Source organism: Oncorhynchus mykiss, chromosome 16 (assembly GCF_013265735.2).
Source record: "Oncorhynchus mykiss isolate Arlee chromosome 16, USDA_OmykA_1.1, whole genome shotgun sequence".
Classification (NCBI taxonomy): domain Eukaryota; kingdom Metazoa; phylum Chordata; class Actinopteri; order Salmoniformes; family Salmonidae; genus Oncorhynchus; species Oncorhynchus mykiss.
The window spans coordinates 5,080,304-5,101,770 of record NC_048580.1 but is presented as its reverse complement, the minus strand read 5'-3'; the positions used below and the strand labels follow the sequence as shown (position 1 = coordinate 5,101,770).

The following is a 21,467-nucleotide window of genomic DNA, read 5'->3' as shown; positions in this document are numbered from 1 at the left end:
TACAGGGTGTTACGGTACAGAATCAATGTGGAGGCTATATACAGGGGGTACCGGTACAGAGTCAATGTGGAGGCTATATACAGGGTGTTACGGTACAGAGTCAATGTGGAGGCTATATACAGGGTGTTACGGTACAGAGTCAATGTGGAGGCTATATACAGGGTGTTACCGTACAGAGTCAATGTGGAGGCTATATACAGGGGATTCCGGTATAGAGTCAATGTGGAGGCTATATACAGGGGGTACCGGTACAGAGTCAATGTGGAGGCTATATACAGGGGGTACCGGTACAGAGTAATATAATGGTAATATAATGTCAATATAATTCAACAGGATTCATCTACGTTGATTTACAACTCTTGTTCCTGCTTTTCTCTTACAGGTTCCTGATGAGGTTTGTGTTCATCAATCAAGTCATGCAAATAGATGAATCCAATTCAGTCTGTAATGAGGCCGCCTGCTCTGTGCATTATACAATATCATATTTCTTTATCACTCCTGGTTGGTAAACCACGGTTGATTTATCTGTGTATCATTTTATCTAAACTGCCTATCAGTTTTCTATTCATCTATTTTCACATCAATTGCCCCCATGATGAATGTTTGTCTGAGGACAATGGTAGCAATCTCTCTCTCTCCTTTTCCCTCCACTTCCTCAGTATAAGGGTCAATCTAACATCCACCTGGGACCAGACGTGCTGCTGAGACAGAAACACGTGGCCATGAGCAGCACCTTCATTAACACCAGAGAGGTAGGTCGGCTGCTTGTAAAGTGGGTTACAATTTTAATGACACCTTTTAATAAGAAAGAATGCTTTGATTTGAAGGAGCTTGAAGGGAACTTGGCTGAAGGGAACTTGGCTGAAGGGAACTTGGCTGAAGGGAACTTGGCTGAAGGGAACTTGGCTGAAGGGAACTTGGCTGAAGGGAACTTATCCTGAAACCTTATTCTACATTTGAACTTGAATTCTAGTTTGTTGTTTTGTTTTTCTGTAGGTGTGTGACCGTTTCTGCCTTCCCCCTGGGGAGTACGTCGTCATCCCCTCCACCTTCCAGCCTCACAAGAACGGCAGCTTCATCCTCAGAGTGTTCTCGGAGAAACACGCAGCCACCAGGTACGTACACCTCTAACCTCCTACACACCGTGGTCCTGTCTAGAAACAACTCCTAGTCCTTAACCTCCTACACACCATGGTCCTGTATAGAAACAACTCCTAGTCCTTAACTCCTACACACCATGGTCCTGTCTAGAAACAACTCCTAGACATTAATCTCCTACACACCATGGTCCTGTCTAGAAACAACTCCTAGTCCTTAATCTCCTACACACCATGGTCCTGTCTAGAAACAACTCCTAGTCCTTAACCTCCTACACACCATGGTCCTGTCTAGAAACAACTCCTAGTCCTTAATCTCCTACACACCATGGTCCTGTCTAGAAACAACTCCTAGTCATTAACCTCCTAGACACCATGGTCCTGTCTAGAAACAACTCCTACTCCTTAATATGGTCCTGTCTAGAAACAACTCCAAGTCCTTAACCTCCTACACACCATGGTCCTGTCTAGAAACAACTCCTAGTCCTTAATATGGTCCTGTCTAGAAACAACTCCTAGTCCTTAACCTCCTACACACCATGGTCCTGTCTAGAAACAACTCCTAGTCCTTAATATGGTCCTGTCTAGAAACAACTCCTAGTCATTAACCTCCTAGACACCATGGTCCTGTCTAGAAACAACTCCTAATCCTTAATATGGTCCTGTCTAGAAACAACTCCAAGTCCTTAACCTCCTACACACCGTGGTCCTGTCTAGAAACAACTCCTAGTCCTTAATATGGTCCTGTCTAGAAACAACTCCTAGTCCTATTATGATCCTGTCTAGAAACAATTCCTAGTCCTTAATATGATCCTGTCTAGAAACAATTCCTAGTCATTAACCCCTACATACCATGGTCCTGTCTAGAAACAACTCCAAGTCATTAACCTCCTACACACGATGGTCCTGTCTAGAAACAATTCCTAGCCCTTAAAATGGTCCTGTCTAGAAACAACTCCTAGTCCTATTATGATCCTGTCTAGAAACAATTCCTAGTCCTTAATATGATCCTGTCTAGAAACAATTCCTAGTCATTAACCCCTACATACCATGGTCCTGTCTAGAAACAACTCCTAGTCCTTAACCCCCTACACACCGTAGTCCTGTCTAGAAACAACTCCTAGTCCTTAATATGATCCTGTCTTGAAACAACTCCTAGTCCTTAATATGGTCCTGTCTAGAAACAACTCCTAGTCATTAACCTCCTACACACCATGGTCCTGTCTAGAAACAACTCCTAGTCCTTAATATGATCCTGTCTAGAAACAATTCCTAGTCCTTAACCTCCTAGACACTATGATCCTGTCTAGAAACAACTCCTAGTCCTTAATATGATCCTGTCTAGAAACAACTCCTGGCCCTTAACCTCCTAGACACTATGATCCTGTCTAGAAACAACTCCTAGTCCTTAAGAAACAACTCCTAGTCCTTAATATGATCCTGTCTAGAAACAACTCCTAGTCCTTAATATGATCCTGTCTTGAAACAACTACTAGTCCTTAATATGGTCCTGTCTAGAAACAACTCCTAGTCATTAACCTCCTACACACCATGGTCCTGTCTAGAAACAACTCCTAGTCCTTAATATGATCCTGTCTAGAAACAATTCCTAGTCCTTAACCTCCTAGACACTATGATCCTGTCTAGAAACAACTCCTAGTCCTTAATATGATCCTGTCTAGAAACAACTCCTGGCCCTTAACCTCCTAGACACTATGATCCTGTCTAGAAACAACTCCTAGTCCTTAAGAAACAACTCCTAGTCCTTAATATGATCCTGTCTAGAAACAACTCCTAGTCCTTAATATTATCCTGTCTAGAAACAACTCCTAGTCCTTAATATTATCCTGTTTAGAAGCATCTCCTAGTCCTTAATATGATCCTGTCTAGGAACAACTCCTAGTCCTTAATATGATCCTGTCTCGAAACAACTCCTAGTCCTTAATATGATCCTGTCTAGAAACAACTCCTAGTCCTTAATATGATCCTGTCTAGAAACAACTCCTAGTCCTTAATTTGATCCTGTCTAGAAACAACTCCTAGTCCTTAATATGGTCAAGTCTAGAAACAACTCCTTAAGGGGTTGGTCTGTGAAGTGCCTAGGGGAAGGGGCTATGGGGCTTTTCCATAAAGTGCCTAGGGGAACGGGATAAGGGGTTCTTTAATGAAGTGCCTAGGAGGAGGGGCTAAGGGGAAGGGCCTACAGGTTGTTTCTGGACAGGGCCAATATGTGCAGGATGTTGGTCATCACAATTTTGAACAGCTTGCAATGGATTCTGATAGCACTGTTCATCTACAAGCTTATACCCCCACCTAGTGGATAAAGAGTGTAACTAAAACAAACTGTATCTACTAGCTGATACCTCCACCTAGTGGATAAAGAGTGTAACTGGAACGAACTGTTTATCATCTAGCTGATACCTCCACCTAGTGGATAAAGAGTGTAACTGGAACGAACTGTTTATCATCTAGCTGATACCTCCACCTAGTGGATAAAAAGTGTTACTACATCAAACTATTTATCATCCCCAGCTAGGCAAGTCACTTAAGAACCAATACTTATTTTCAATGACGGCCTAGGAACAGTGGGTTAACTGCCTGCTCAGGGGCAGAACGACAGATTTGTACCTTGTCAGCTCGGGGATTTGAACTTGCAAACCTTCCGGTTACTAGTCCAACGCTCTAACCACTAGGCTACCCTGCCACCCCAGGGATAAAGAGTGTAACTGAAACAAACTGTGTTTTTCCAGTGAAATGGGCTCGGTGGCTGCTGAAGAGGTAAAGGAGGTAAGCTGTTGACCTACTCCTTAGTTGTTCCCTTATTTATTCCAGAGTCCATTGTTAATGTATTCAGAACGACTGTTTTCCTGACTGTCTTTTATGAGATAATATATCCAAAATATGCTCATTGATCAACATCTATTCTCTCCAGATTAAAGTGGCAGAGAAAGATGTGGATCCCAATTTCAAGCAAATGTTCAAGCAGATCGCCGGCAGTGTAAGTTCCCTCTGGTTTACATACAATAATGACCCGAGTTGACTGCTTTACATACAATAATGACCTGAGTTGACTGCTTTACACACAATAATGACCTGAGTTGACTGCTTTACACACAATATTGACCTGAGTTGACTGTGGTCTATTTCCCGAACAGGACGGAGAAGTGACTGTCTTCCAACTTGTTGAAATTCTGAACAAAGTTTTCGCTAAAAGTAAAGACATTTTCAATAACTTTCTAAATTATAATAATTATATATATATTATTGTACGTAACGAGCCTTAGAATGAATGTTATTTCAACTGAATTATTTTATCCCGATGGTTTCCAGGGGCCGACATCAAGACAGAAGGTTTTAGTCTTGAAACTGGACGACACATTGTCAGTCTTCTAGATGTATCCTTTACAGTTACAAAAACCATTGCCTTTTATGTCTATATCTTGATTTGACACCTTCACAGATATACTGCTCCATGCAGTTTTATAACCTGGTCCCAGATCTGTTTGTGCTGTCTAGCCAACTCCTATTGCCATTGGGTTCAATAAGACTAGCCTGGTCCCAGATCTGTTTGTGCTGTCAAGCCAACTCCTATTGCCATTGGTGTCAGTAAGACTGGTCCCAGATCTGTTTGTGCTGTCTAGCCAACTCCTATTGTCATTGGGTTCAATAAGACTAGCCTGGTCCCAGATCTGTTTTGTGCTGTCTAGCCAACTCATATTGCCATTGGTGTCAATAAGACTAGCCTGGTCCCAGATCTGTTTGTGCTGTCTAGCCAACTCCTATTGACATTGGTGTCAATAAGACTAGCCTGATCCCAGATCTGTTTTGTGCTGTCTAGCCAACTCCTATTACCATTGCTGTCAATAAGACTAGCCTGGTCCCAGATCTGTTTGTGTTATCTAGCCAACTCCTATTGCCATTGGTGTTAATAAGACTAGCCTGGTCCCAGAACTGTTTGTGCTGTCTAGCCAACTCCTATTGCCATTGGATTCAATAAGACTAGCCTGGTCCCAGAACTGTTTGTGCTGTCTAGCCAACTCCTATTGCCATTGGGTTCAATAAGACTAGCCTGGTCCCAGATCTGTTTGTGCTGTCTAGCCAACTCCTATTGCCATTGGGTTCAATAAGACTAGCCTGGTCCCAGAACGGTTTGTGCTATCTAGCCAACTCCTATTGCCATTGGGTTCAATAAGACTAGCCTGGTCCCAGAACTGTTTGTGCTGTCTAGCCAACTCCTATTGCCATTGGGTTCAATAAGACTAGCCTGGTCCCAAAACTGTTTGTGCTGTCTAGCCAACTCCTATTGCCATTGGTGTCAATAAGACTAGCCTGGTCCCAGATCTGTTTGTGCTGTCTAGCCAACTCCTATTGTCATTGGTGTCAATAAGACTAGCCTGGTCCCAGATCTGTTTTGTGCTGTCTAGCCAACTCCTATTGCCATTGGTGTCAATAAGACTAGCCTGGTCCCAGATCTGTTTGTGCTGTCTAGCCAACTCCTATTGACATTGGTGTCAATAAGACTAGCCTGGTCCCAGATCTGTTTTGTGCTGTCTAGCCAACTCCTATTGCCATTGCTGTCAATAAGACTAGCCTGGTCCCAGATCTGTTTGTGTTATCTAGCCAACTCCTATTGCCATTGGTGTTAATAAGACTAGCCTGGTCCCAGAACTGTTTGTGCTGTCTAGCCAACTCCTATTTCCATTGGGTTCAATAAGACTAGCCTGGTCCCAGAACTGTTTGTGCTGTCTAGCCAACTCCTATTGCCATTGGGTTCAATAAGACTAGCCTGGTCCCAGATCTGTTTGTGCTGTCTAGCCAACTCCTATTGTCATTGGTGTCAATAAGACTAGCCTGGTCCCAGATCTGTTTGTGCTGTCTAGCCAACTCCTATTGTCATTGGTGTCAATAAGACTAGCCTGGTCCAAGATCTGTTTGTGCTGTCTAGCCAACTCCTATTGCCATTGGTGTCAATAAGACTAGCCTGGTCCCAGATCTGTTTGTGCTGTCTAGCCAACTCCTATTGCCATTGGTGTCAATAAGACTAGCCTGGTCCCAGATCTGTTTGTGCTGTCTAGCCAACTCCTATTGACATTGGTGTCAATAAGACTAGCCTGGTCCCAGATCTGTTTGTGCTGTCTAGCCAACTCCTATTGCCATTGGTGTCAATAAGACTAGCCTGGTCCCAGATCTGTTTGTGCTGTCTAGCCAACTCCTATTGCCATTGGTGTCAATAAGACTAGCCTGGTCCCAGATCTGTTTTGTGCTGTCTAGCCAACTCCTATTGCCATTGGTGTCAATAAGACTAGCCTGGTCCCAGATCTGTTTGTGCTGTCTAGCCAACTCCTATTGACATTGGTGTCAATAAGACTAGCCTGGTCCCAGATCTGTTTTGTGCTGTCTAGCCAACTCCTATTGCCATTGCTGTCAATAAGACTAGCCTGGTCCCAGATCTGTTTGTGTTATCTAGCCAACTCCTATTGCCATTGGTGTTAATAAGACTAGCCTGGTCCCAGAACTGTTTGTGCTGTCTAGCCAACTCCTATTTCCATTGGGTTCAATAAGACTAGCCTGGTCCCAGAACTGTTTGTGCTGTCTAGCCAACTCCTATTGCCATTGGGTTCAATAAGACTAGCCTGGTCCCAGAACTGTTTGTGCTGTCTAGCCAACTCATATTGCCATTGGGTTCAATAAGACTAGCCTGGTCCCAGATCTGTTTGTGCTGTCTAGCCAACTCCTATTGCCATTGGGTTCAATAAGACTAGCCTGGTCCCAGATCTGTTTGTGCTGTCTAGCCAACTCCTATTGTCATTGGTGTCAATAAGACTAGCCTGGTCCCAGATCTGTTTGTGCTGTCTAGCCAACTCCTATTGTCATTGGTGTCAATAAGACTAGCCTGGTCCAAGATCTGTTTGTGCTGTCTAGCCAACTCCTATTGCCATTGGTGTCAATAAGACTAGCCTGGTCCCAGATCTGTTTGTGCTGTCTAGCCAACTCCTATTGCCATTGGTGTCAATAAGACTAGCCTGGTCCCAGATCTGTTTGTGCTGTCTAGCCAACTCCTATTGACATTGGTGTCAATAAGACTAGCCTGGTCCCAGATCTGTTTGTGCTGTCTAGCCAACTCCTATTGCCATTGGTGTCAATAAGACTAGCCTGGTCCCAGATCTGTTTGTGCTGTCTAGCCAACTCCTATTGTCATTGGTGTCAATAAGACTAGCCTGGTCCAAGATCTGTTTGTGCTGTCTAGCCAACTCCTATTGCCATTGGTGTCAATAAGACTAGCCTGGTCCCAGATCTGTTTGTGCTGTCTAGCCAACTCCTATTGCCATTGGTGTCAATAAGACTAGCCTGGTCCCAGATCTGTTTGTGCTGTCTAGCCAACTCCTATTGACATTGGTGTCAATAAGACTAGCCTGGTCCCAGATCTGTTTGTGCTGTCTAGCCAACTCCTATTGCCATTGGTGTCAATAAGACTAGCCTGGTCCCAGATCTGTTTGTGCTGTCTAGCCAACTCCTATTGCCATTGCTGTCAATAAGACTAGCCTGGTCCCAGATCTGTTTGTGCTGTCTAGCCAACTCCTATTGCCATTGCTGTCAATAAGACTAGCCTGGTCCCAGATCTGTTTGTGCTGTCTAGCCAACTCCTGTTGCCATTGGTGTCAATAAGACTAGCCTGGTCCCAGATCTGTTTGTGCTGTCTAGCCAACTCCTATTGACATTGGTGTCAATAAGACTAGCCTGGTCCCAGATCTGTTTGTGCTGTCTAGCCAACTCCTATTGCCATTGGTGTCAATAAGACTAGCCTGGTCCCAGATCTGTTTGTGCTGTCTAGCCAACTCCTGTTGCCATTGGTGTCAATAAGACTAGCCTGGTCCCAGATCTGTTTGTGCTGTCTAGCCAACTCCTATTGACATTGGTGTCAATAAGACTAGCCTGGTCCCAGATCTGTTTGTGCTGTCTAGCCAACTCCTATTGCCATTGGTGTCAATAAGACTAGCCTGGTCCCAGATCTGTTTGTGCTGTCTAGCCAACTCCTATTGACATTGCTGTCAATAAGACTAGCCTGGTCCCAGATCTGTTTGTGCTGTCTAGCCAACTCCTGTTGCCATTGGTGTCAATAAGACTAGCCTGGTCCCAGATCTGTTTGTGCTGTCTAGCCAACTCCTATTGACATTGGTGTCAATAAGACTAGCCTGGTCCCAGATCTGTTTGTGCTGTCTAGCCAACTCCTATTGACATTGGTGTCAATAAGACTAGCCTGGTCCCAGATCTGTTTGTGCTGTCTAGCCAACTCCTATTGACATTGGTGTCAATAAGACTAGCCTGGTCCCAGATCTGTTTGTGCTGTCTAGCCAACTCCTATTGACATTGGTGTCAATAAGACTAGCCTGGTCCCAGATCTGTTTGTGCTGGACCAGGCTAAACATTTTCTACAAAGAGGGAGTAAATTGTTCAAATGATGCCTGATGTATATTTGAACCAATCAATATATACACGAGTCATGCCACACATAGTGAACACCCATTGACATCTGTTTGAGAACTTCCTGTACCTTTTAGGTTACAAACCTTGACATCTGTCTCCAGAAAGATGGAAATTCCAAGTTGGGACTGGTTGAATTCCACAAGCTTTGGATGAAGATCCAGAAATACGTGGTATGAGTGTTGAAGGTGTTTTTGTTGTTGTTGTTGTTACAGGTCTCACTGGATCATGTATGATTGAGTTTACTAAATCATTCTGTGATGAGTCCACTATTTACCCTTGGGTGAATCCTAACTTCCATTGACATCTATAAAACTACCATTGACATCAGTGCATGACTAATGGAAAATGTGACTAAATAGAAGTTCAGATGTAGGACCCCCCCACCCCCCACCCCCCCTCAGTATGTATTAACTGTGTAATATATGTTTCTCTGTTCTGATTGGACATCATGCTGTGGTTGGTATCTTCAGGAAATTTTCAAGAGTTACGACTCAGACCGCTCTGGAACTATGAGTTCACATGAGATGAGAGGTGCTCTGACAGAAGCAGGTAACACACACTTTTTTTATTTGGGGGGGGGGGGGTGATGCGGTGGCTGTAGGGGGTGTGGGGTCTGTGGGGGTTGTGGGGGCCGCAGGGGGCTGCTGGAGCTGTGTGTCCTAAACCACTGCCCTCATGTGCAACTGATCATTATTTTCTTAAATCTTAACAGGAACCCCCTGTAGACAGGCCAGGTACCCCCTGTAGAAAGGCAAGGTACCCCCTGTAGACAGGCCAGGAACCCCCTGTAGACAGGCCAGGTACCCCCTGTAGAAAGGCAAGGTACCCCCTGTAGATAGACCAGGTACCCCCTGGAGACGGGTCAGGTACCCCCTGTAGACGGGTCAGGTACCCCCTGTAGATAGGCCAGGAACACCCTGTAGATAGACCAGGAACCCCCTGTAGATAGACCAGGAACCCCCTGTGGATAGGTCAGGAACCCCCTGTAGACAGGTCAGGAACCCCTGTAGACGGGTCAGGTAACCCCTGTAGACAGGCCAGGTACCCCCTGTAGACAGGTCAGGAACCCCTTGTAGATAGGCCAGGAACCCCCTGTTGACGGGTCAGGTACCCCCTGTAGATAGGCCAGGAACCCCCTGTAGATAGACCAGGAACCCCCTGTAGATAGACCAGGAACCCCCTGTAGATAGACCAGGAACCCCCTGTGGATAGACCAGGAACCCCCTGTGGATAGGTCAGGAACCCCCTGTAGATAGGTCAGGAACCCCCTGTAGATAGGTCAGGAACCCCTGTAGACAGGTCAGGTACCCCCTGTAGATAGACCAGGTACCCCCTGTAGATAGACCAGGAACCCCCTGTAGACGGGCCAGGTACCCCCTATAGACGGGTCAGGAACCGCCTGTAGACGGGTCAGGTACCCCCTGTAGAGTAGGCCAGGTACCCCCTGTAGACAGGTCAGGAACCCCTTGTAGATAGGCCAGGAACCCCCTGTTGACGGGTCAGGTACCCCCTGTAGACGGGTCAGGTACCCCCTGTAGATAGGCCAGGAACCCCCTGTAGATAGACCAGGAACCCCCTGTAGATAGACCAGGAACCCCCTGTAGATAGACCAGGAACCCCCTGTGGATAGACCAGGAACCCCCTGTGGATAGGTCAGGAACCCCCTGTAGATAGGCCAGGAACCCCCTGTAGACGGGCCAGGTACCCCCTGTAGAAGGGCCAGGTACCCCCTGTAGACGGGCCAGGTACCCCCTATAGACGGGTCAGGAACTGCCTGTAGATAGGCCAGGAACCCCTGTAGACGGGTAAGGTACCCTCTGTAGATAGGCCAGGTACCACCTGTAGAAGGTCCAGGTACCCCCTGTAGACGGGCCAGGTACCCCCTGTAGACAGGCCAGGTACCCCCTGTAGACAGGTCAGGAACCCCCTGTAGATAGGCCAGGAACCCCCTGTAGATAGGTCAGGAACCCCTGTAGACGGGTAAGGTACCCTCTGTAGATAGGCCAGGTACCACCTGTAGAAGGTCCAGGTACCCCCTGTAGACGGGCCAGGTACCCCCTGCAGACGGGCCAGGTACCCCCTGTAGACAGGTCAGGAACCCCTTGTAGATAGGCCAGGAACCCCCTGTTGACGGGTCAGGTACCCCCTGTAGACGGGTCAGGTACCCCCTGTAGATAGGCCAGGAACCCCCTGTAGATAGACCAGGAACCCCCTGTAGATAGACCAGGAACCCCCTGTAGATAGACCAGGAACCCCCTGTGGATAGACCAGGAACCCCCTGTGGATAGGTCAGGAACCCCCTGTAGATAGGCCAGGAACCCCCTGTAGACGGGCCAGGTACCCCCTGTAGAAGGGCCAGGTACCCCCTGTAGACGGGCCAGGTACCCCCTATAGACGGATCAGGAACTGCCTGTAGACGGGTCAGGTACCCCCTGTAGACGGGACAGGTACCCCCTGTAGACGGGACAGGTACCCTCTGTAGACGGGACAGGTACCCCCTGTAGACAGGTCAGGAACCCCCTGTAGATAGGCCAGGAACCCCTGTAGACGGGTAAGATACCCTCTGTAGATAGGCCAGGTACCACCTGTAGAAGGTCCAGGTACCCCCTGTAGACGGGCCAGGTACCCCTGTAGACAGGCCAGGTACCCCCTGTAGACAGGTCAGGAACCCCCTGTAGATAGGCCAGGAACCCCCTGTAGATAGGTCAGGAACCCCTGTAGACGGGTAAGGTACCCTCTGTAGATAGGCCAGGTACCACCTGTAGAAGGTCCAGGTACCCCCTGTAGACGGGCCAGGTACCCCCTGCAGACGGGCCAGGTACCCCCTGTAGACAGGCCACGTACCCCTGGAGACGGGTCAGGTACCCCCTGTTGACGGGTCAGGTACCCCCTGTTGACGGGTCAGGTACCCCCTGTAGACGGGTCAGGTACCCCCTGTAGATAGGCCAGGAACACCCTGTAGATAGACCAGGAACCCCCTGTAGATAGACCAGGAACCCCCTGTGGATAGGTCAGGAACCCCCTGTAGATAGGTCAGGAACCCCTGTAGACAGGTCAGGTACTCCCTGTAGATAGGTCAGGTACCCCCTGTAGATAGGTCAGGAACCCCCTGTAGATGGGCCAGGTACCCCCTGTAGACGGGCCAGGTACCCCCTGTAGACGGGCCAGGTACCCCCAGTAGAAGGGCCAGGTACCCCCTGTAGACGGGCCAGGTACCCCCTATGGACGGGTCAGGAACCGCCTGTAGACGGGTCAGGTACCCCCTGTAGACGGGACGGGTACCCCCTGTAGACAGGTCAGGAACCCCCTGTAGATAGACCAGGAACCCCCTGTAGATAGACCAGGAACCCCCTGTAGATAGGTCAGGAACCCCCTGTGGATAGGTCAGGAACCCCCTGTAGATAGGTCAGGAACCCCTGTAGATAGGTCAGGTACCCCCTGTAGATAGATCAGGAACCCCCTGTAGATGGGCCAGGTACCCCCTGTAGACAGGCCAGGTACCCCCTGTAGAAGGGCCAGGTACCCCCTGTAGAAGGGCCAGGTACCCCCTATAGACGGGTCAGGAACCCCCTCCCCTGTAGGCGGGTCAGGTACCCCCCGTAGACGGGTCAGGTACCCCCTGTAGACGGGACAGGTACCCCTGTAAATAGGACAGGTACCCCCTGTAGTTGGGACAGGTACCCCCTGTAGATGGGACAGGTACCCGGGACAGGTACCCCCTGTAGATGGGACAGGTACCCCCTGTAGATAGGTCAGGTACCCCCTGTAGATAGGACAGGTTCCCCCTGTAGATAGGACAGGTACCCCCTGTAGACGGGCCAGGTAACCTCTGTGGACGGGCCAGGTGCCCCCTGTATACGGACCAGGTACCCCCTGTAGACGGGTCAGGTACCCCCTGTAAATAGACCAGGAACCCCCTGTAGATAGACCAGGTCCCCCCTGTAGATAGACCAGGAACCCCCTGTAGATAGACCAGGAACCCTCTGTAGATAGACCAGGAACCCCCTGTAGATAGACCAGGAACCCCCTGTAGATAGGCCAGGAAACCTCTGTAGACGGGTCAGGTACCCCCTGTAGACAGGCCAGGTACCCCCTGTAGACGGGCCAGGTACCCCCTGTAGATAGGTCAGGAACCCCTGTAGACGGGTCAGGTACCCCCTGTAGACAGGCAAGGTACCTCCTGTAGACAGGCCAGGTACCCCCTGTAGACAGGCCAGGTACCCCCTGTAGATAGGCCAGGTTCCCCCTGTAGATAGGCCAAGTACCCCTGTAGATAGAACAGGTATCCCCTGTAGATTGTCCAGGTACCCCCTGTAGATAGACCAGGTACGCCCTGTAGATAGACCAGGTACCCCCTGTAGATAGACCAGGAACCCCCTGTAGATAGACCAGGAACCCCCTGTAGATAGACCAGGAACCCCTGGAGACGGGTCAGGTACCCCCTGTAGACGGGCCAGGTACCCTCAGTAGACGGGCCAGGTACCCTCTGTAGATAGGTCAGGTACCCCCTGTAGACAGGTCAGGAACCCCCTGTAGACAGGTCAGGAACCCCCTGTAGATAGACCATGTACCCCCTATAGATAGACCAGGTACCCCCTGTAGATAGACCAGGTACCCCCTGTAGATAGACCAGGAACCCCCTGTAGATAGACCAGGACCCCCTGTAGACGGGTCAGGAACCCCTGTGGACGGGCCAGGTACCCCCTGTAGATAGACCAGGTACCCCATGTAGATAGACCAGGAACCCCCTGTAGATAGACCAGGACCCCCTGTAGACGGGTCAGGAACCCCTGTAGACAGACCAGGTACCCCCTGTAGATAGACCAGGAACCCCCTGTAGATAGACCAGGAATCCCCAGTAGATAGACCAGGAACCCCCTGTAGATAGACCAGGTACCCCCTGTAGATAGACCAGGTACCCCCTGTAGATAGACCAGGTACCCCCTGTAGATAGACCAGGTACCCCCTGTAGATAGACCAGGTACCCCCTGTAGATAGACCAAGTACCCCCTGTAGATAGACCAAGAACCCCCTGTAGATAGACCAGGAACCCCCTGTAGATAGACCAGGAACCCCCTGTAGATAGACCAGGAACCCCCTGTAGATGGGTCAGTTACCCCCTGTAGACGGGCCAGGTACCCTCAGTAGACGGGCCAGGTACCCTCTGTAGATAGGTCAGGTACCCCCTGTAGACAGGTCAGGAACCCCCTGTAGACAGGTCAGGAACCCCCTGTAGATAGACCATGTACCCCCTGTAGATAGACCATTACCCCCTTTAGATAGACCAGGACTCCCTGTAGATAGACCAGGACCCCCTGTAGACGGGCAAGGAACCCCTGTAGACGGGCCAGGTACCCCCTGTAGATAGACCAGTAACCCCCTGTAGATATACCAGGAACCCCCTGTAGATAGACCAGGAACCCCCTTGTAGACAGACCAGGAACCCCCTTGTAGACAGACCAGGAACTCCCTGTAGATAGATCAGGAACCCCCTGTAGATATACCAGGAACCCCCTGTAGACAGACCAGGAACCCCCTGTAGATAGCCCAGGAACCCCCTGTAGATAGACCAGGAACCCCCTGTAGATAGACCAGGAACCCCCTGTAGATAGATCAGGAACCCCCTGTAGATATACCAGGAACCCCCTGTAGACAGACCAGGAACCCCCTGTAGATAGACCAGGAACCCCCTGTAGATAGGTCAGGAACCCAATGTAGATAGGTCAGGAACCCCCTGTAGATAGGTCAGGAACCCCCTGTAGACAGACCAGGAACCCCCTGTAGACAGACCAGGAACCCTCTGTAGACAGACCAGGAACCCCCCGTAGACAGACCAGGAACCCCCTGTAGACAGACCAGGAACCCCCTGTAGACAGATCAGGAACCCCCTGTAGACAGACCAGGAACCCCCTGTAGACAGACCAGGAACCCCCTGTAGACAGACCAGGAACCCCCTGTAGATAGACCAGGAATCCTCAGTAGATAGACCAGGAACCCCCTGTAGATAGACCAGGAACCCCCTGTAGATAGACCAGGAACCCCCTTTAGACGGGCAAGGAACCCCCTGTAGAAGGGCAAGGAACCCCCTGTAGATAGACCAGGTACCCCCTGTAGATAGACCAGGAACCCCCGGTAAATAGACCAGGAACCCCCTGTAGATAGACCAGGAACCCCCCGTAGACAGACCATGAACCCCCTGTAGACAGACCAGGAACCCCCTGTAGACAGACCAGGAACCCCCTGTAGACAGACCAGGAACCCCCTGTAGACAGACCAGGAACCCCCTGTAGACAGACCAGGAACCCCCTGTAGATAGACCAGGAATCCTCAGTAGATAGACCAGGAACCCCCTGTAGATAGACCAGGAACCCCCTGTAGATAGACCAGGAACCCCCTGTAGATAGACCAGGAACCCCCTTTAGACGGGCAAGGAACCCCCTGTAGAAGGGCAAGGAACCCCCTGTAGATAGACCAGGAACCCCCGGTAAATGGACCAGGAACCCCCTGTAGATAGACCAGGAACCCCCTGTAGACAGACCAGGAACCCCTGTAGACAGACCAGGAACCCCCGGTAAATAGACCAGGAACCCCCTGTAGATAGACCAGGAACCCCCTGTAGACAGACCAGGAACCCCTGTAGACAGACCAGGAACCCTCTGTAGATAGACCAGGAACCCCCTGTACACAGACCAGGAACCCCTGTAGACAGACCAGGAACCCTCTGTAGACAGACCAGGAACCCCCCGTAGACAGACCAGGAACCCCCTGTAGACAGACCAGGAACCCTCTGTAGACAGACCAGGAACCCCCCGTAGACAGACCAGGAACCCCCTGTAGATAGACCAGGAACCCCCTGTAGACAGACCAGGAAACCTCTGTAGATAGACCAGGAACCCCCTGTAGATAGACCAGGAATCCCCTGTAGATAGACCAGGAATCCCCTGTAGATTGACCAGGAACCCCCTGTAGACAGACCAGGAACCCCCTGTAGATAGACCAGGAACCCCCTGTAGACAGACAAGGAACCCCTTGTAGACAGACCAGGAAACCTCTGTAGATAGACCAGGAATCCCCAGTAGATAGACCAGGAACCCCCTGTAGACAGACCAGGAACCCTCTGTAGATAGACCAGGAACCCCCTGTAGACAGACCAGGAACCCCCTGTAGACAGACCAGGAACCCTCTGTAGCCAGACCAGGAACCCCCCGTAGACAGACCAGGAACCCCCTGTAGACAGACCAGGAACCCTCTGTAGACAGACCAGGAACCCCCCGTAGACAGACCAGGAACCCCCTGTAGACAGACCAGGAACCCCCTGTAGATAGACCAGGAACCCCCTGTAGACAGACCAGGAACCCCCTGTAGATAGACCAGGAATCCCCTGTAGATAGACCAGGAATCCCCTGTAGATTGACCAGGAACCCCCTGTAGACAGACCAGGAACCCCCTGTAGATACACCAGGAACCCCCTGTAGACAGACCAGGAACCCCTTGTAGACAGACCAGGAAACCTCTGTAGATAGACCAGGAATCCCCAGTAGATAGACCAGGAACCCCCTGTAGATAGACCAGGAACCCCCTGTAGATAGACCAGGAATCGTCAGTAGATAGACCAGGAACCCCCTGTAGATAGACCAGGAACCCCCTGTAGATAGACCAGGAACCCCCTGTAGACGGGCAAGGAACCCCTTGTAGACGGGCAAGGAACCCCCTGTAGACGGGCAAGGAACCCCCTGTAGACAGACCAGGAAACCTCTGTAGATAGACCAGGAATCCCCAGTAGATAGACCAGGAACCCCCTGTAGATAGACCAGAAACCCCCTGTAGATAGACCAGGAACCCCCTGTAGATAGACCAGGAACCCCCTGTAGACGGGCAAGGAACCCCCTGTAGACGGGCAAGGAACCCCCTGTAGACGGGCAAGGAACCCCCTGTAGACGGGTCAGGTACCCCCTGTAGATAAGTCAGGAACCCCCTGTAGACGGGCCAGGTACCCTGTGGAAATAGGTCAGGAACCCCCTGTAGATAGGTCAGGAACCCCCTGTAGATAGGTCAGGGACCCCCTGTAGATGGGTCAGGTACCCTCTGTGGACGGGCCAGGTGCCCCCTGTAGACAGACCAGGTACCCCCTGTAGGCGGGTCAGGTACCCCCTGTAAATAGAACAAGAACCCCCTGTAGATAGACCAGGTATCCCCTGTAGATGGACCAGGTACCCCCTGTAGATAGACCAGGTACCCCCTGTAGATAGACCAGGTACCCCCTGTAGACAGGTCAGGAACCCCCTGTAGATAGACCAGGACCCCCTGTAGACGGGTCAGGAACCCCCTGTAGACGGGCCAGGTACCCCCTGTAGATAGATCAGGAACCCCCTGTAGATATACCAGGAACCCCCTGTAGATAGACCAGGAACCCCCTGTAGATATACCAGGAACCCCTTGTAGATTGACCAGGAACCCCCTGTAGATTGACCAGGAACCCCCTGTAGATAGACCAGGAACCCCCTGTAGATAGGTCAGGAACCCCCTGTAGATAGGTCAGGAACCCCCTGTAGATAGACCAGGAACCCCCTGTAGACAGACCAGGAACCCTCTGTAGACAGACCAGGAACCCCCTGTAGACAGACCAGGAACCACCTGTAGACAGACCAGGAACCCCCTGTAGATAGACCAGGAACCCCCTGTAGACAGACCAGGAAACCTCTGTAGATAGACCAGGAACCCCCTGTAGATTGACCAGGAATCCCCTGTAGATTGACCAGGAACCCCCTGTAGACAGACCAGGAACCCCCTGTAGACAGACCAGGAACCCCCTGTAGATAGACCATTAACCCCTTTTAGACAGACCAGGAACCCCCTGTAGATTTACCAGGAACCCCCTGTAGATAGACCAGGAACCCCCTGTAGATAGACCAGGAACCCCCTGTAGATAGACCAGGAATCCTCAGTAGATAGACCAGGAACCCCCTGTAGATAGACCAGGAACCCCCTGTAGATAGGTCATGAACCCCCTGTAGATAGACCAGGAACCCCCTGTAGATAGGTCAGGATCCCCCTGTAGATAGGTTGAGAACCATTGCTCTAGATGGTTACTTGGCTGGTTACTGTATGTGGAATGTTATGTCCATATTAATATAATCTATTCATTGTATTTCTATGACCGTGTCCTTTTCCTCAGGCTTCCACATCAACAATGCAGTGCTGCAGGTCATAGTGAATCGTTATGCCAGCGCCCACTATGCCATCGACTTTCACTGTTTCGTGGACTGTCTCATCAGAGTTGAAATGCTCTTCAGTAAGTCAATTCAACAATAACACAACTCTTCCATCAACATTGGGATGCAAATAGAGAATATAAGACTATGAATTTATTCTCCCGGGGGGGAAATTTCGGTTCCGGCTCTGTGAATACAAAACCAAAACCTGCCATAATCAAGCAAAGATAAGGACATACAGTATACAGATAATACGTTTGTCTGTTGCTTTCGGAACATCCTGCAAATGTTTGGCATCCTGGAACATCCTGAAAAAGTTTGGTATCCTGGATCATCCTGCAAATGTTTGGCATCCTGGAACATCCTGAAAAAGTTTGGTATCCTGGAACATCCTGCAAAAGTTTGGCATCCTGCAAATGTTTGGCATCCTGGAATATCCTGAAAAAGTTTGGTATCCTGGAACATCCTGCAAATGTTTGGCATCCTGGAACATCCAGCAAATGTTTTGGCATCCTGGAACATCCAGCAAACGTTTGGTATCCTGGAACATCCTGCAAAAGTTTGGCATCCTGGAACATCCTGCAAATGTTTGGCATCCTGGAACATCCTGCAAATGTTTGGTATCCTGGAACATCCTGCACATGTTTGGCATCCTGATACATCCTGCAAATGTTTGGTATCCTGGAACATCCTCCAAACCGTAGATGATATAGGTCCTTGAACAGTATGTCTCAGCAGCACAATAACTTGGATTTGACAGATTAGTTAATTGATTTGGTAATAGATCAATTCATTGAATATTGCATTGGATTAATAACCTCTTTCTGTTTTGAATCCCAACCAGAGATGTTTAAAACTCTGGATACCAACGCCTCTGGGAAGATTGAGTTGGATGTGTCCCAAGTAAGTACTTATGTTAGTCTATTTCATTATATAGTACTGTGGTTTAACTCAATGTGTTGGTCACCATTGTGCATGGAAGGAGGAATTGTCTCGCTAAACTCAACTGTTTACAGTAACAGATAGTATTTGGGTGCTGGGTTCAAAAGGCTAAAGAAACCAACTGTAGTCACTGCCATATTGTTAAAGGAACAAACTGCCATATTGTTAATGGAACAAACTGCCATATTGTTAATGGAACAAACTGCCATATTGTTAATGGAACAAACTGCCATATTGTTAATGGAACAAACTGCCATATTGTTAATGGAACAAACTGCCATATTGTTAATGGAACAAACTGCCATATTGTTAATGGAACAAACTGCCATACTGTTAAAGGAACAAACTGCCATATTGTTAATTGAACAAACTGCCATATTGTTAATGGAACAAACTGCCATATTGTTAATGGAACAAACTGCCATATTGTTAATGGAACAAACTGCCATATTGTTAAAGGAACAAACTGCCATATTGTTAATGGAACAAACTGCCATATTGTTAAAGGAACAAACTGCCATATTGTTAATGGTACAAACTGCCATATTGTTGATGGAACAAACTGCCATATTGTTAAAGGAACAAACTGCCATATTGTTAAAGGAACAAACTGCCATATTGTTAATGGAACAAACTGCCATATTGTTAATGGAACAAACTGCCATATTGTTAATGGAACAAACTGCCATATTGTTAATGGAACAAACTGCCATATTGTTAATGGAACAAACTGCCATACTGTTAAAGGAACAAACTGCCATATTGTTAATTGAACAAACTGCCATATTGTTAATGGAACAAACTGCCATATTGTTAATGGAACAAACTGCCATATTGTTAATGGAACAAACTGCCATATTGTTAAAGGAACAAACTGCCATATTGTTAATGGAACAAACTGCCATATTGTTAAAGGAACAAACTGCCATATTGTTAATGGAACAAACTGCCATATTGTTAAAGGAACAAACTGCCATATTGTTAATGGAACAAACTGCCATATTGTTAATGGAACAAACTGCCATATTGTTAATGGAACAAACTGCCATATTGTTAATGGAACAAACTGCCATATTGTTAATGGAACAAACTGCCATATTGTTAATGGAATAAACTGCCATATTGTTAAAGGAACAAACTGCCATATTGTTAATGGAACAAACTGCCATATTGTTAATGGAACAAACTGCCATATTGTTAAAGGAACAAACTGCCATATTGTTAAAGGAACAAACTGCCATATTGTTAAAGGAACAAACTGCCATATTGTTAATGGAACAAACTGCCATATTGTTAATGGAACAAACTGCCATATTGTTAATGGAACAAACTGCCATATTGTTAATGGAACAAACTGCCATATTGTTAATGGAACAAACTGCCATATTGTTAAAGGAACAAACTGCCATATTGTTAATGGAACAAACTGCCATATTGTTAATGGAACAAACTGCCATATTGTTAAAGGAACAAACTGCCATATTGTTAATGGAACAAACTGCCATATTGTTAAAGGAACAAACTGCCATATTGTTTAGGTTTGAATGTGTTCTGAAGAACCAGACGTCAGAGAAAAATACGTGTTTTAGCGACAGTCTTCGTCAGCGTTTTCTCTACTGGTCACCCAGCCCGTGGACTGTGTCTGTTTGTTTGTTTGTCTGTCTGACTGGATTTGTTTTCTTTTTCCAGTGGCTGTGCCTGGCAATCAACTAGACTTCCCAAAGCCAGGAGGGAATCAACTAGACTCCCCAACGCCAGTAGTGAATCAACTAGACTCCCCAACGCCAGTAGTGAATCAACTAGACTCCCCAACGCCAGTAGTGAATCAACTAGACTCCCCAACGCCAGTAGTGAATCAACTAGACTCCCCCAGTAGTGATAGCTGATGTTATAAAAGAGATCATGGTTTTTGAGATTAAAGATGATTTTTTTTCTAATGACATTTTCTTCTGTGATATTGTCACATTTCTAGGAACATTTCAAGTTCTAGTTTTGCACTAACTTTGAATATGGTTACTCATAAATACTTACTCATTCTGTATGGGACATTAGTAAACTATTTTTAAAAATGGGTTCGCTGTACGGGTGTTTGTTTTCCTATTTAAAAAAGTCCTGATTATCTGTTCACACACTAGAAAACGGATCATCCACACAAAATAATTATTGGTAACAATTTATTTGAATGCTAATGAACCATTTATAATGGCATTTACAAACAGTTAGCTCACCATTTTATAAATTATTACTACCACATTTGTGAATGTTACAAAGGTAGTTATGCACACATTTATATAAAATGTTCCATGTATTTCCTTAAACATCCCGTGCTTACTCTTTTACCATTGATAGGTCATTGTATTTCACCATTGATAGGTCATTGTAGTTTACCATTGATAGGTCATTGTAGTTTACCATTGATAGGTCATTGTAGTTTACCATTGATAGGTCATTGTAGTTTACCATTGATAGGTCATTGCATTTCACCATTGATAGGTCATTGTAGTTTACCATTGATAGGTCATTGTAGTTTACCATTGATAGGTCATTGCATTTCACCATTGATAGGTCATTGCATTTCACCATTGATAGGTCATTGCATTTCACCATTGATAGGTCATTGTATTTCACCATTGATAGGTCATTGTATTTGACCATTGATAGGTCATTGCATTTCACCATTGATAGGTCATTGTATTTCACCATTGATATGTCATTGCATTTCACCATTGAT

At 47.9% G+C, this 21,467-nt stretch overlaps 1 protein-coding gene across 2 annotated transcripts in view; it reads left to right on the top strand.

Moving 5' to 3' along the window:
• LOC110491224 (calpain-2 catalytic subunit-like) overlaps positions 1-20,808 on the top strand; it is a 40,188-nt gene extending 19,380 nt beyond the window's left edge. The window contains exons 12-23 of one of the 2 annotated variants that reach the window (XM_036945994.1): positions 383-394; positions 660-752; positions 997-1,115; positions 3,848-3,884; positions 4,030-4,095; positions 4,253-4,310; positions 4,428-4,492; positions 8,684-8,752; positions 9,053-9,131; positions 17,758-17,874; positions 18,639-18,697; positions 20,426-20,808. In XM_036945994.1, the coding sequence (XP_036801889.1) occupies positions 383-394; positions 660-752; positions 997-1,115; positions 3,848-3,884; positions 4,030-4,095; positions 4,253-4,310; positions 4,428-4,492; positions 8,684-8,752; positions 9,053-9,131; positions 17,758-17,874; positions 18,639-18,697; positions 20,426-20,449 (798 nt within the window). In that variant the 3' untranslated portion in view covers positions 20,450-20,808. The remainder of the gene's footprint in view (positions 1-382; positions 395-659; positions 753-996; positions 1,116-3,847; positions 3,885-4,029; positions 4,096-4,252; positions 4,311-4,427; positions 4,493-8,683; positions 8,753-9,052; positions 9,132-17,757; positions 17,875-18,638; positions 18,698-20,425) is intronic. The other variant, XM_036945995.1, reaches the window with a different exon arrangement.
• The last annotated feature ends 659 nt before the right edge of the window (positions 20,809-21,467 follow it).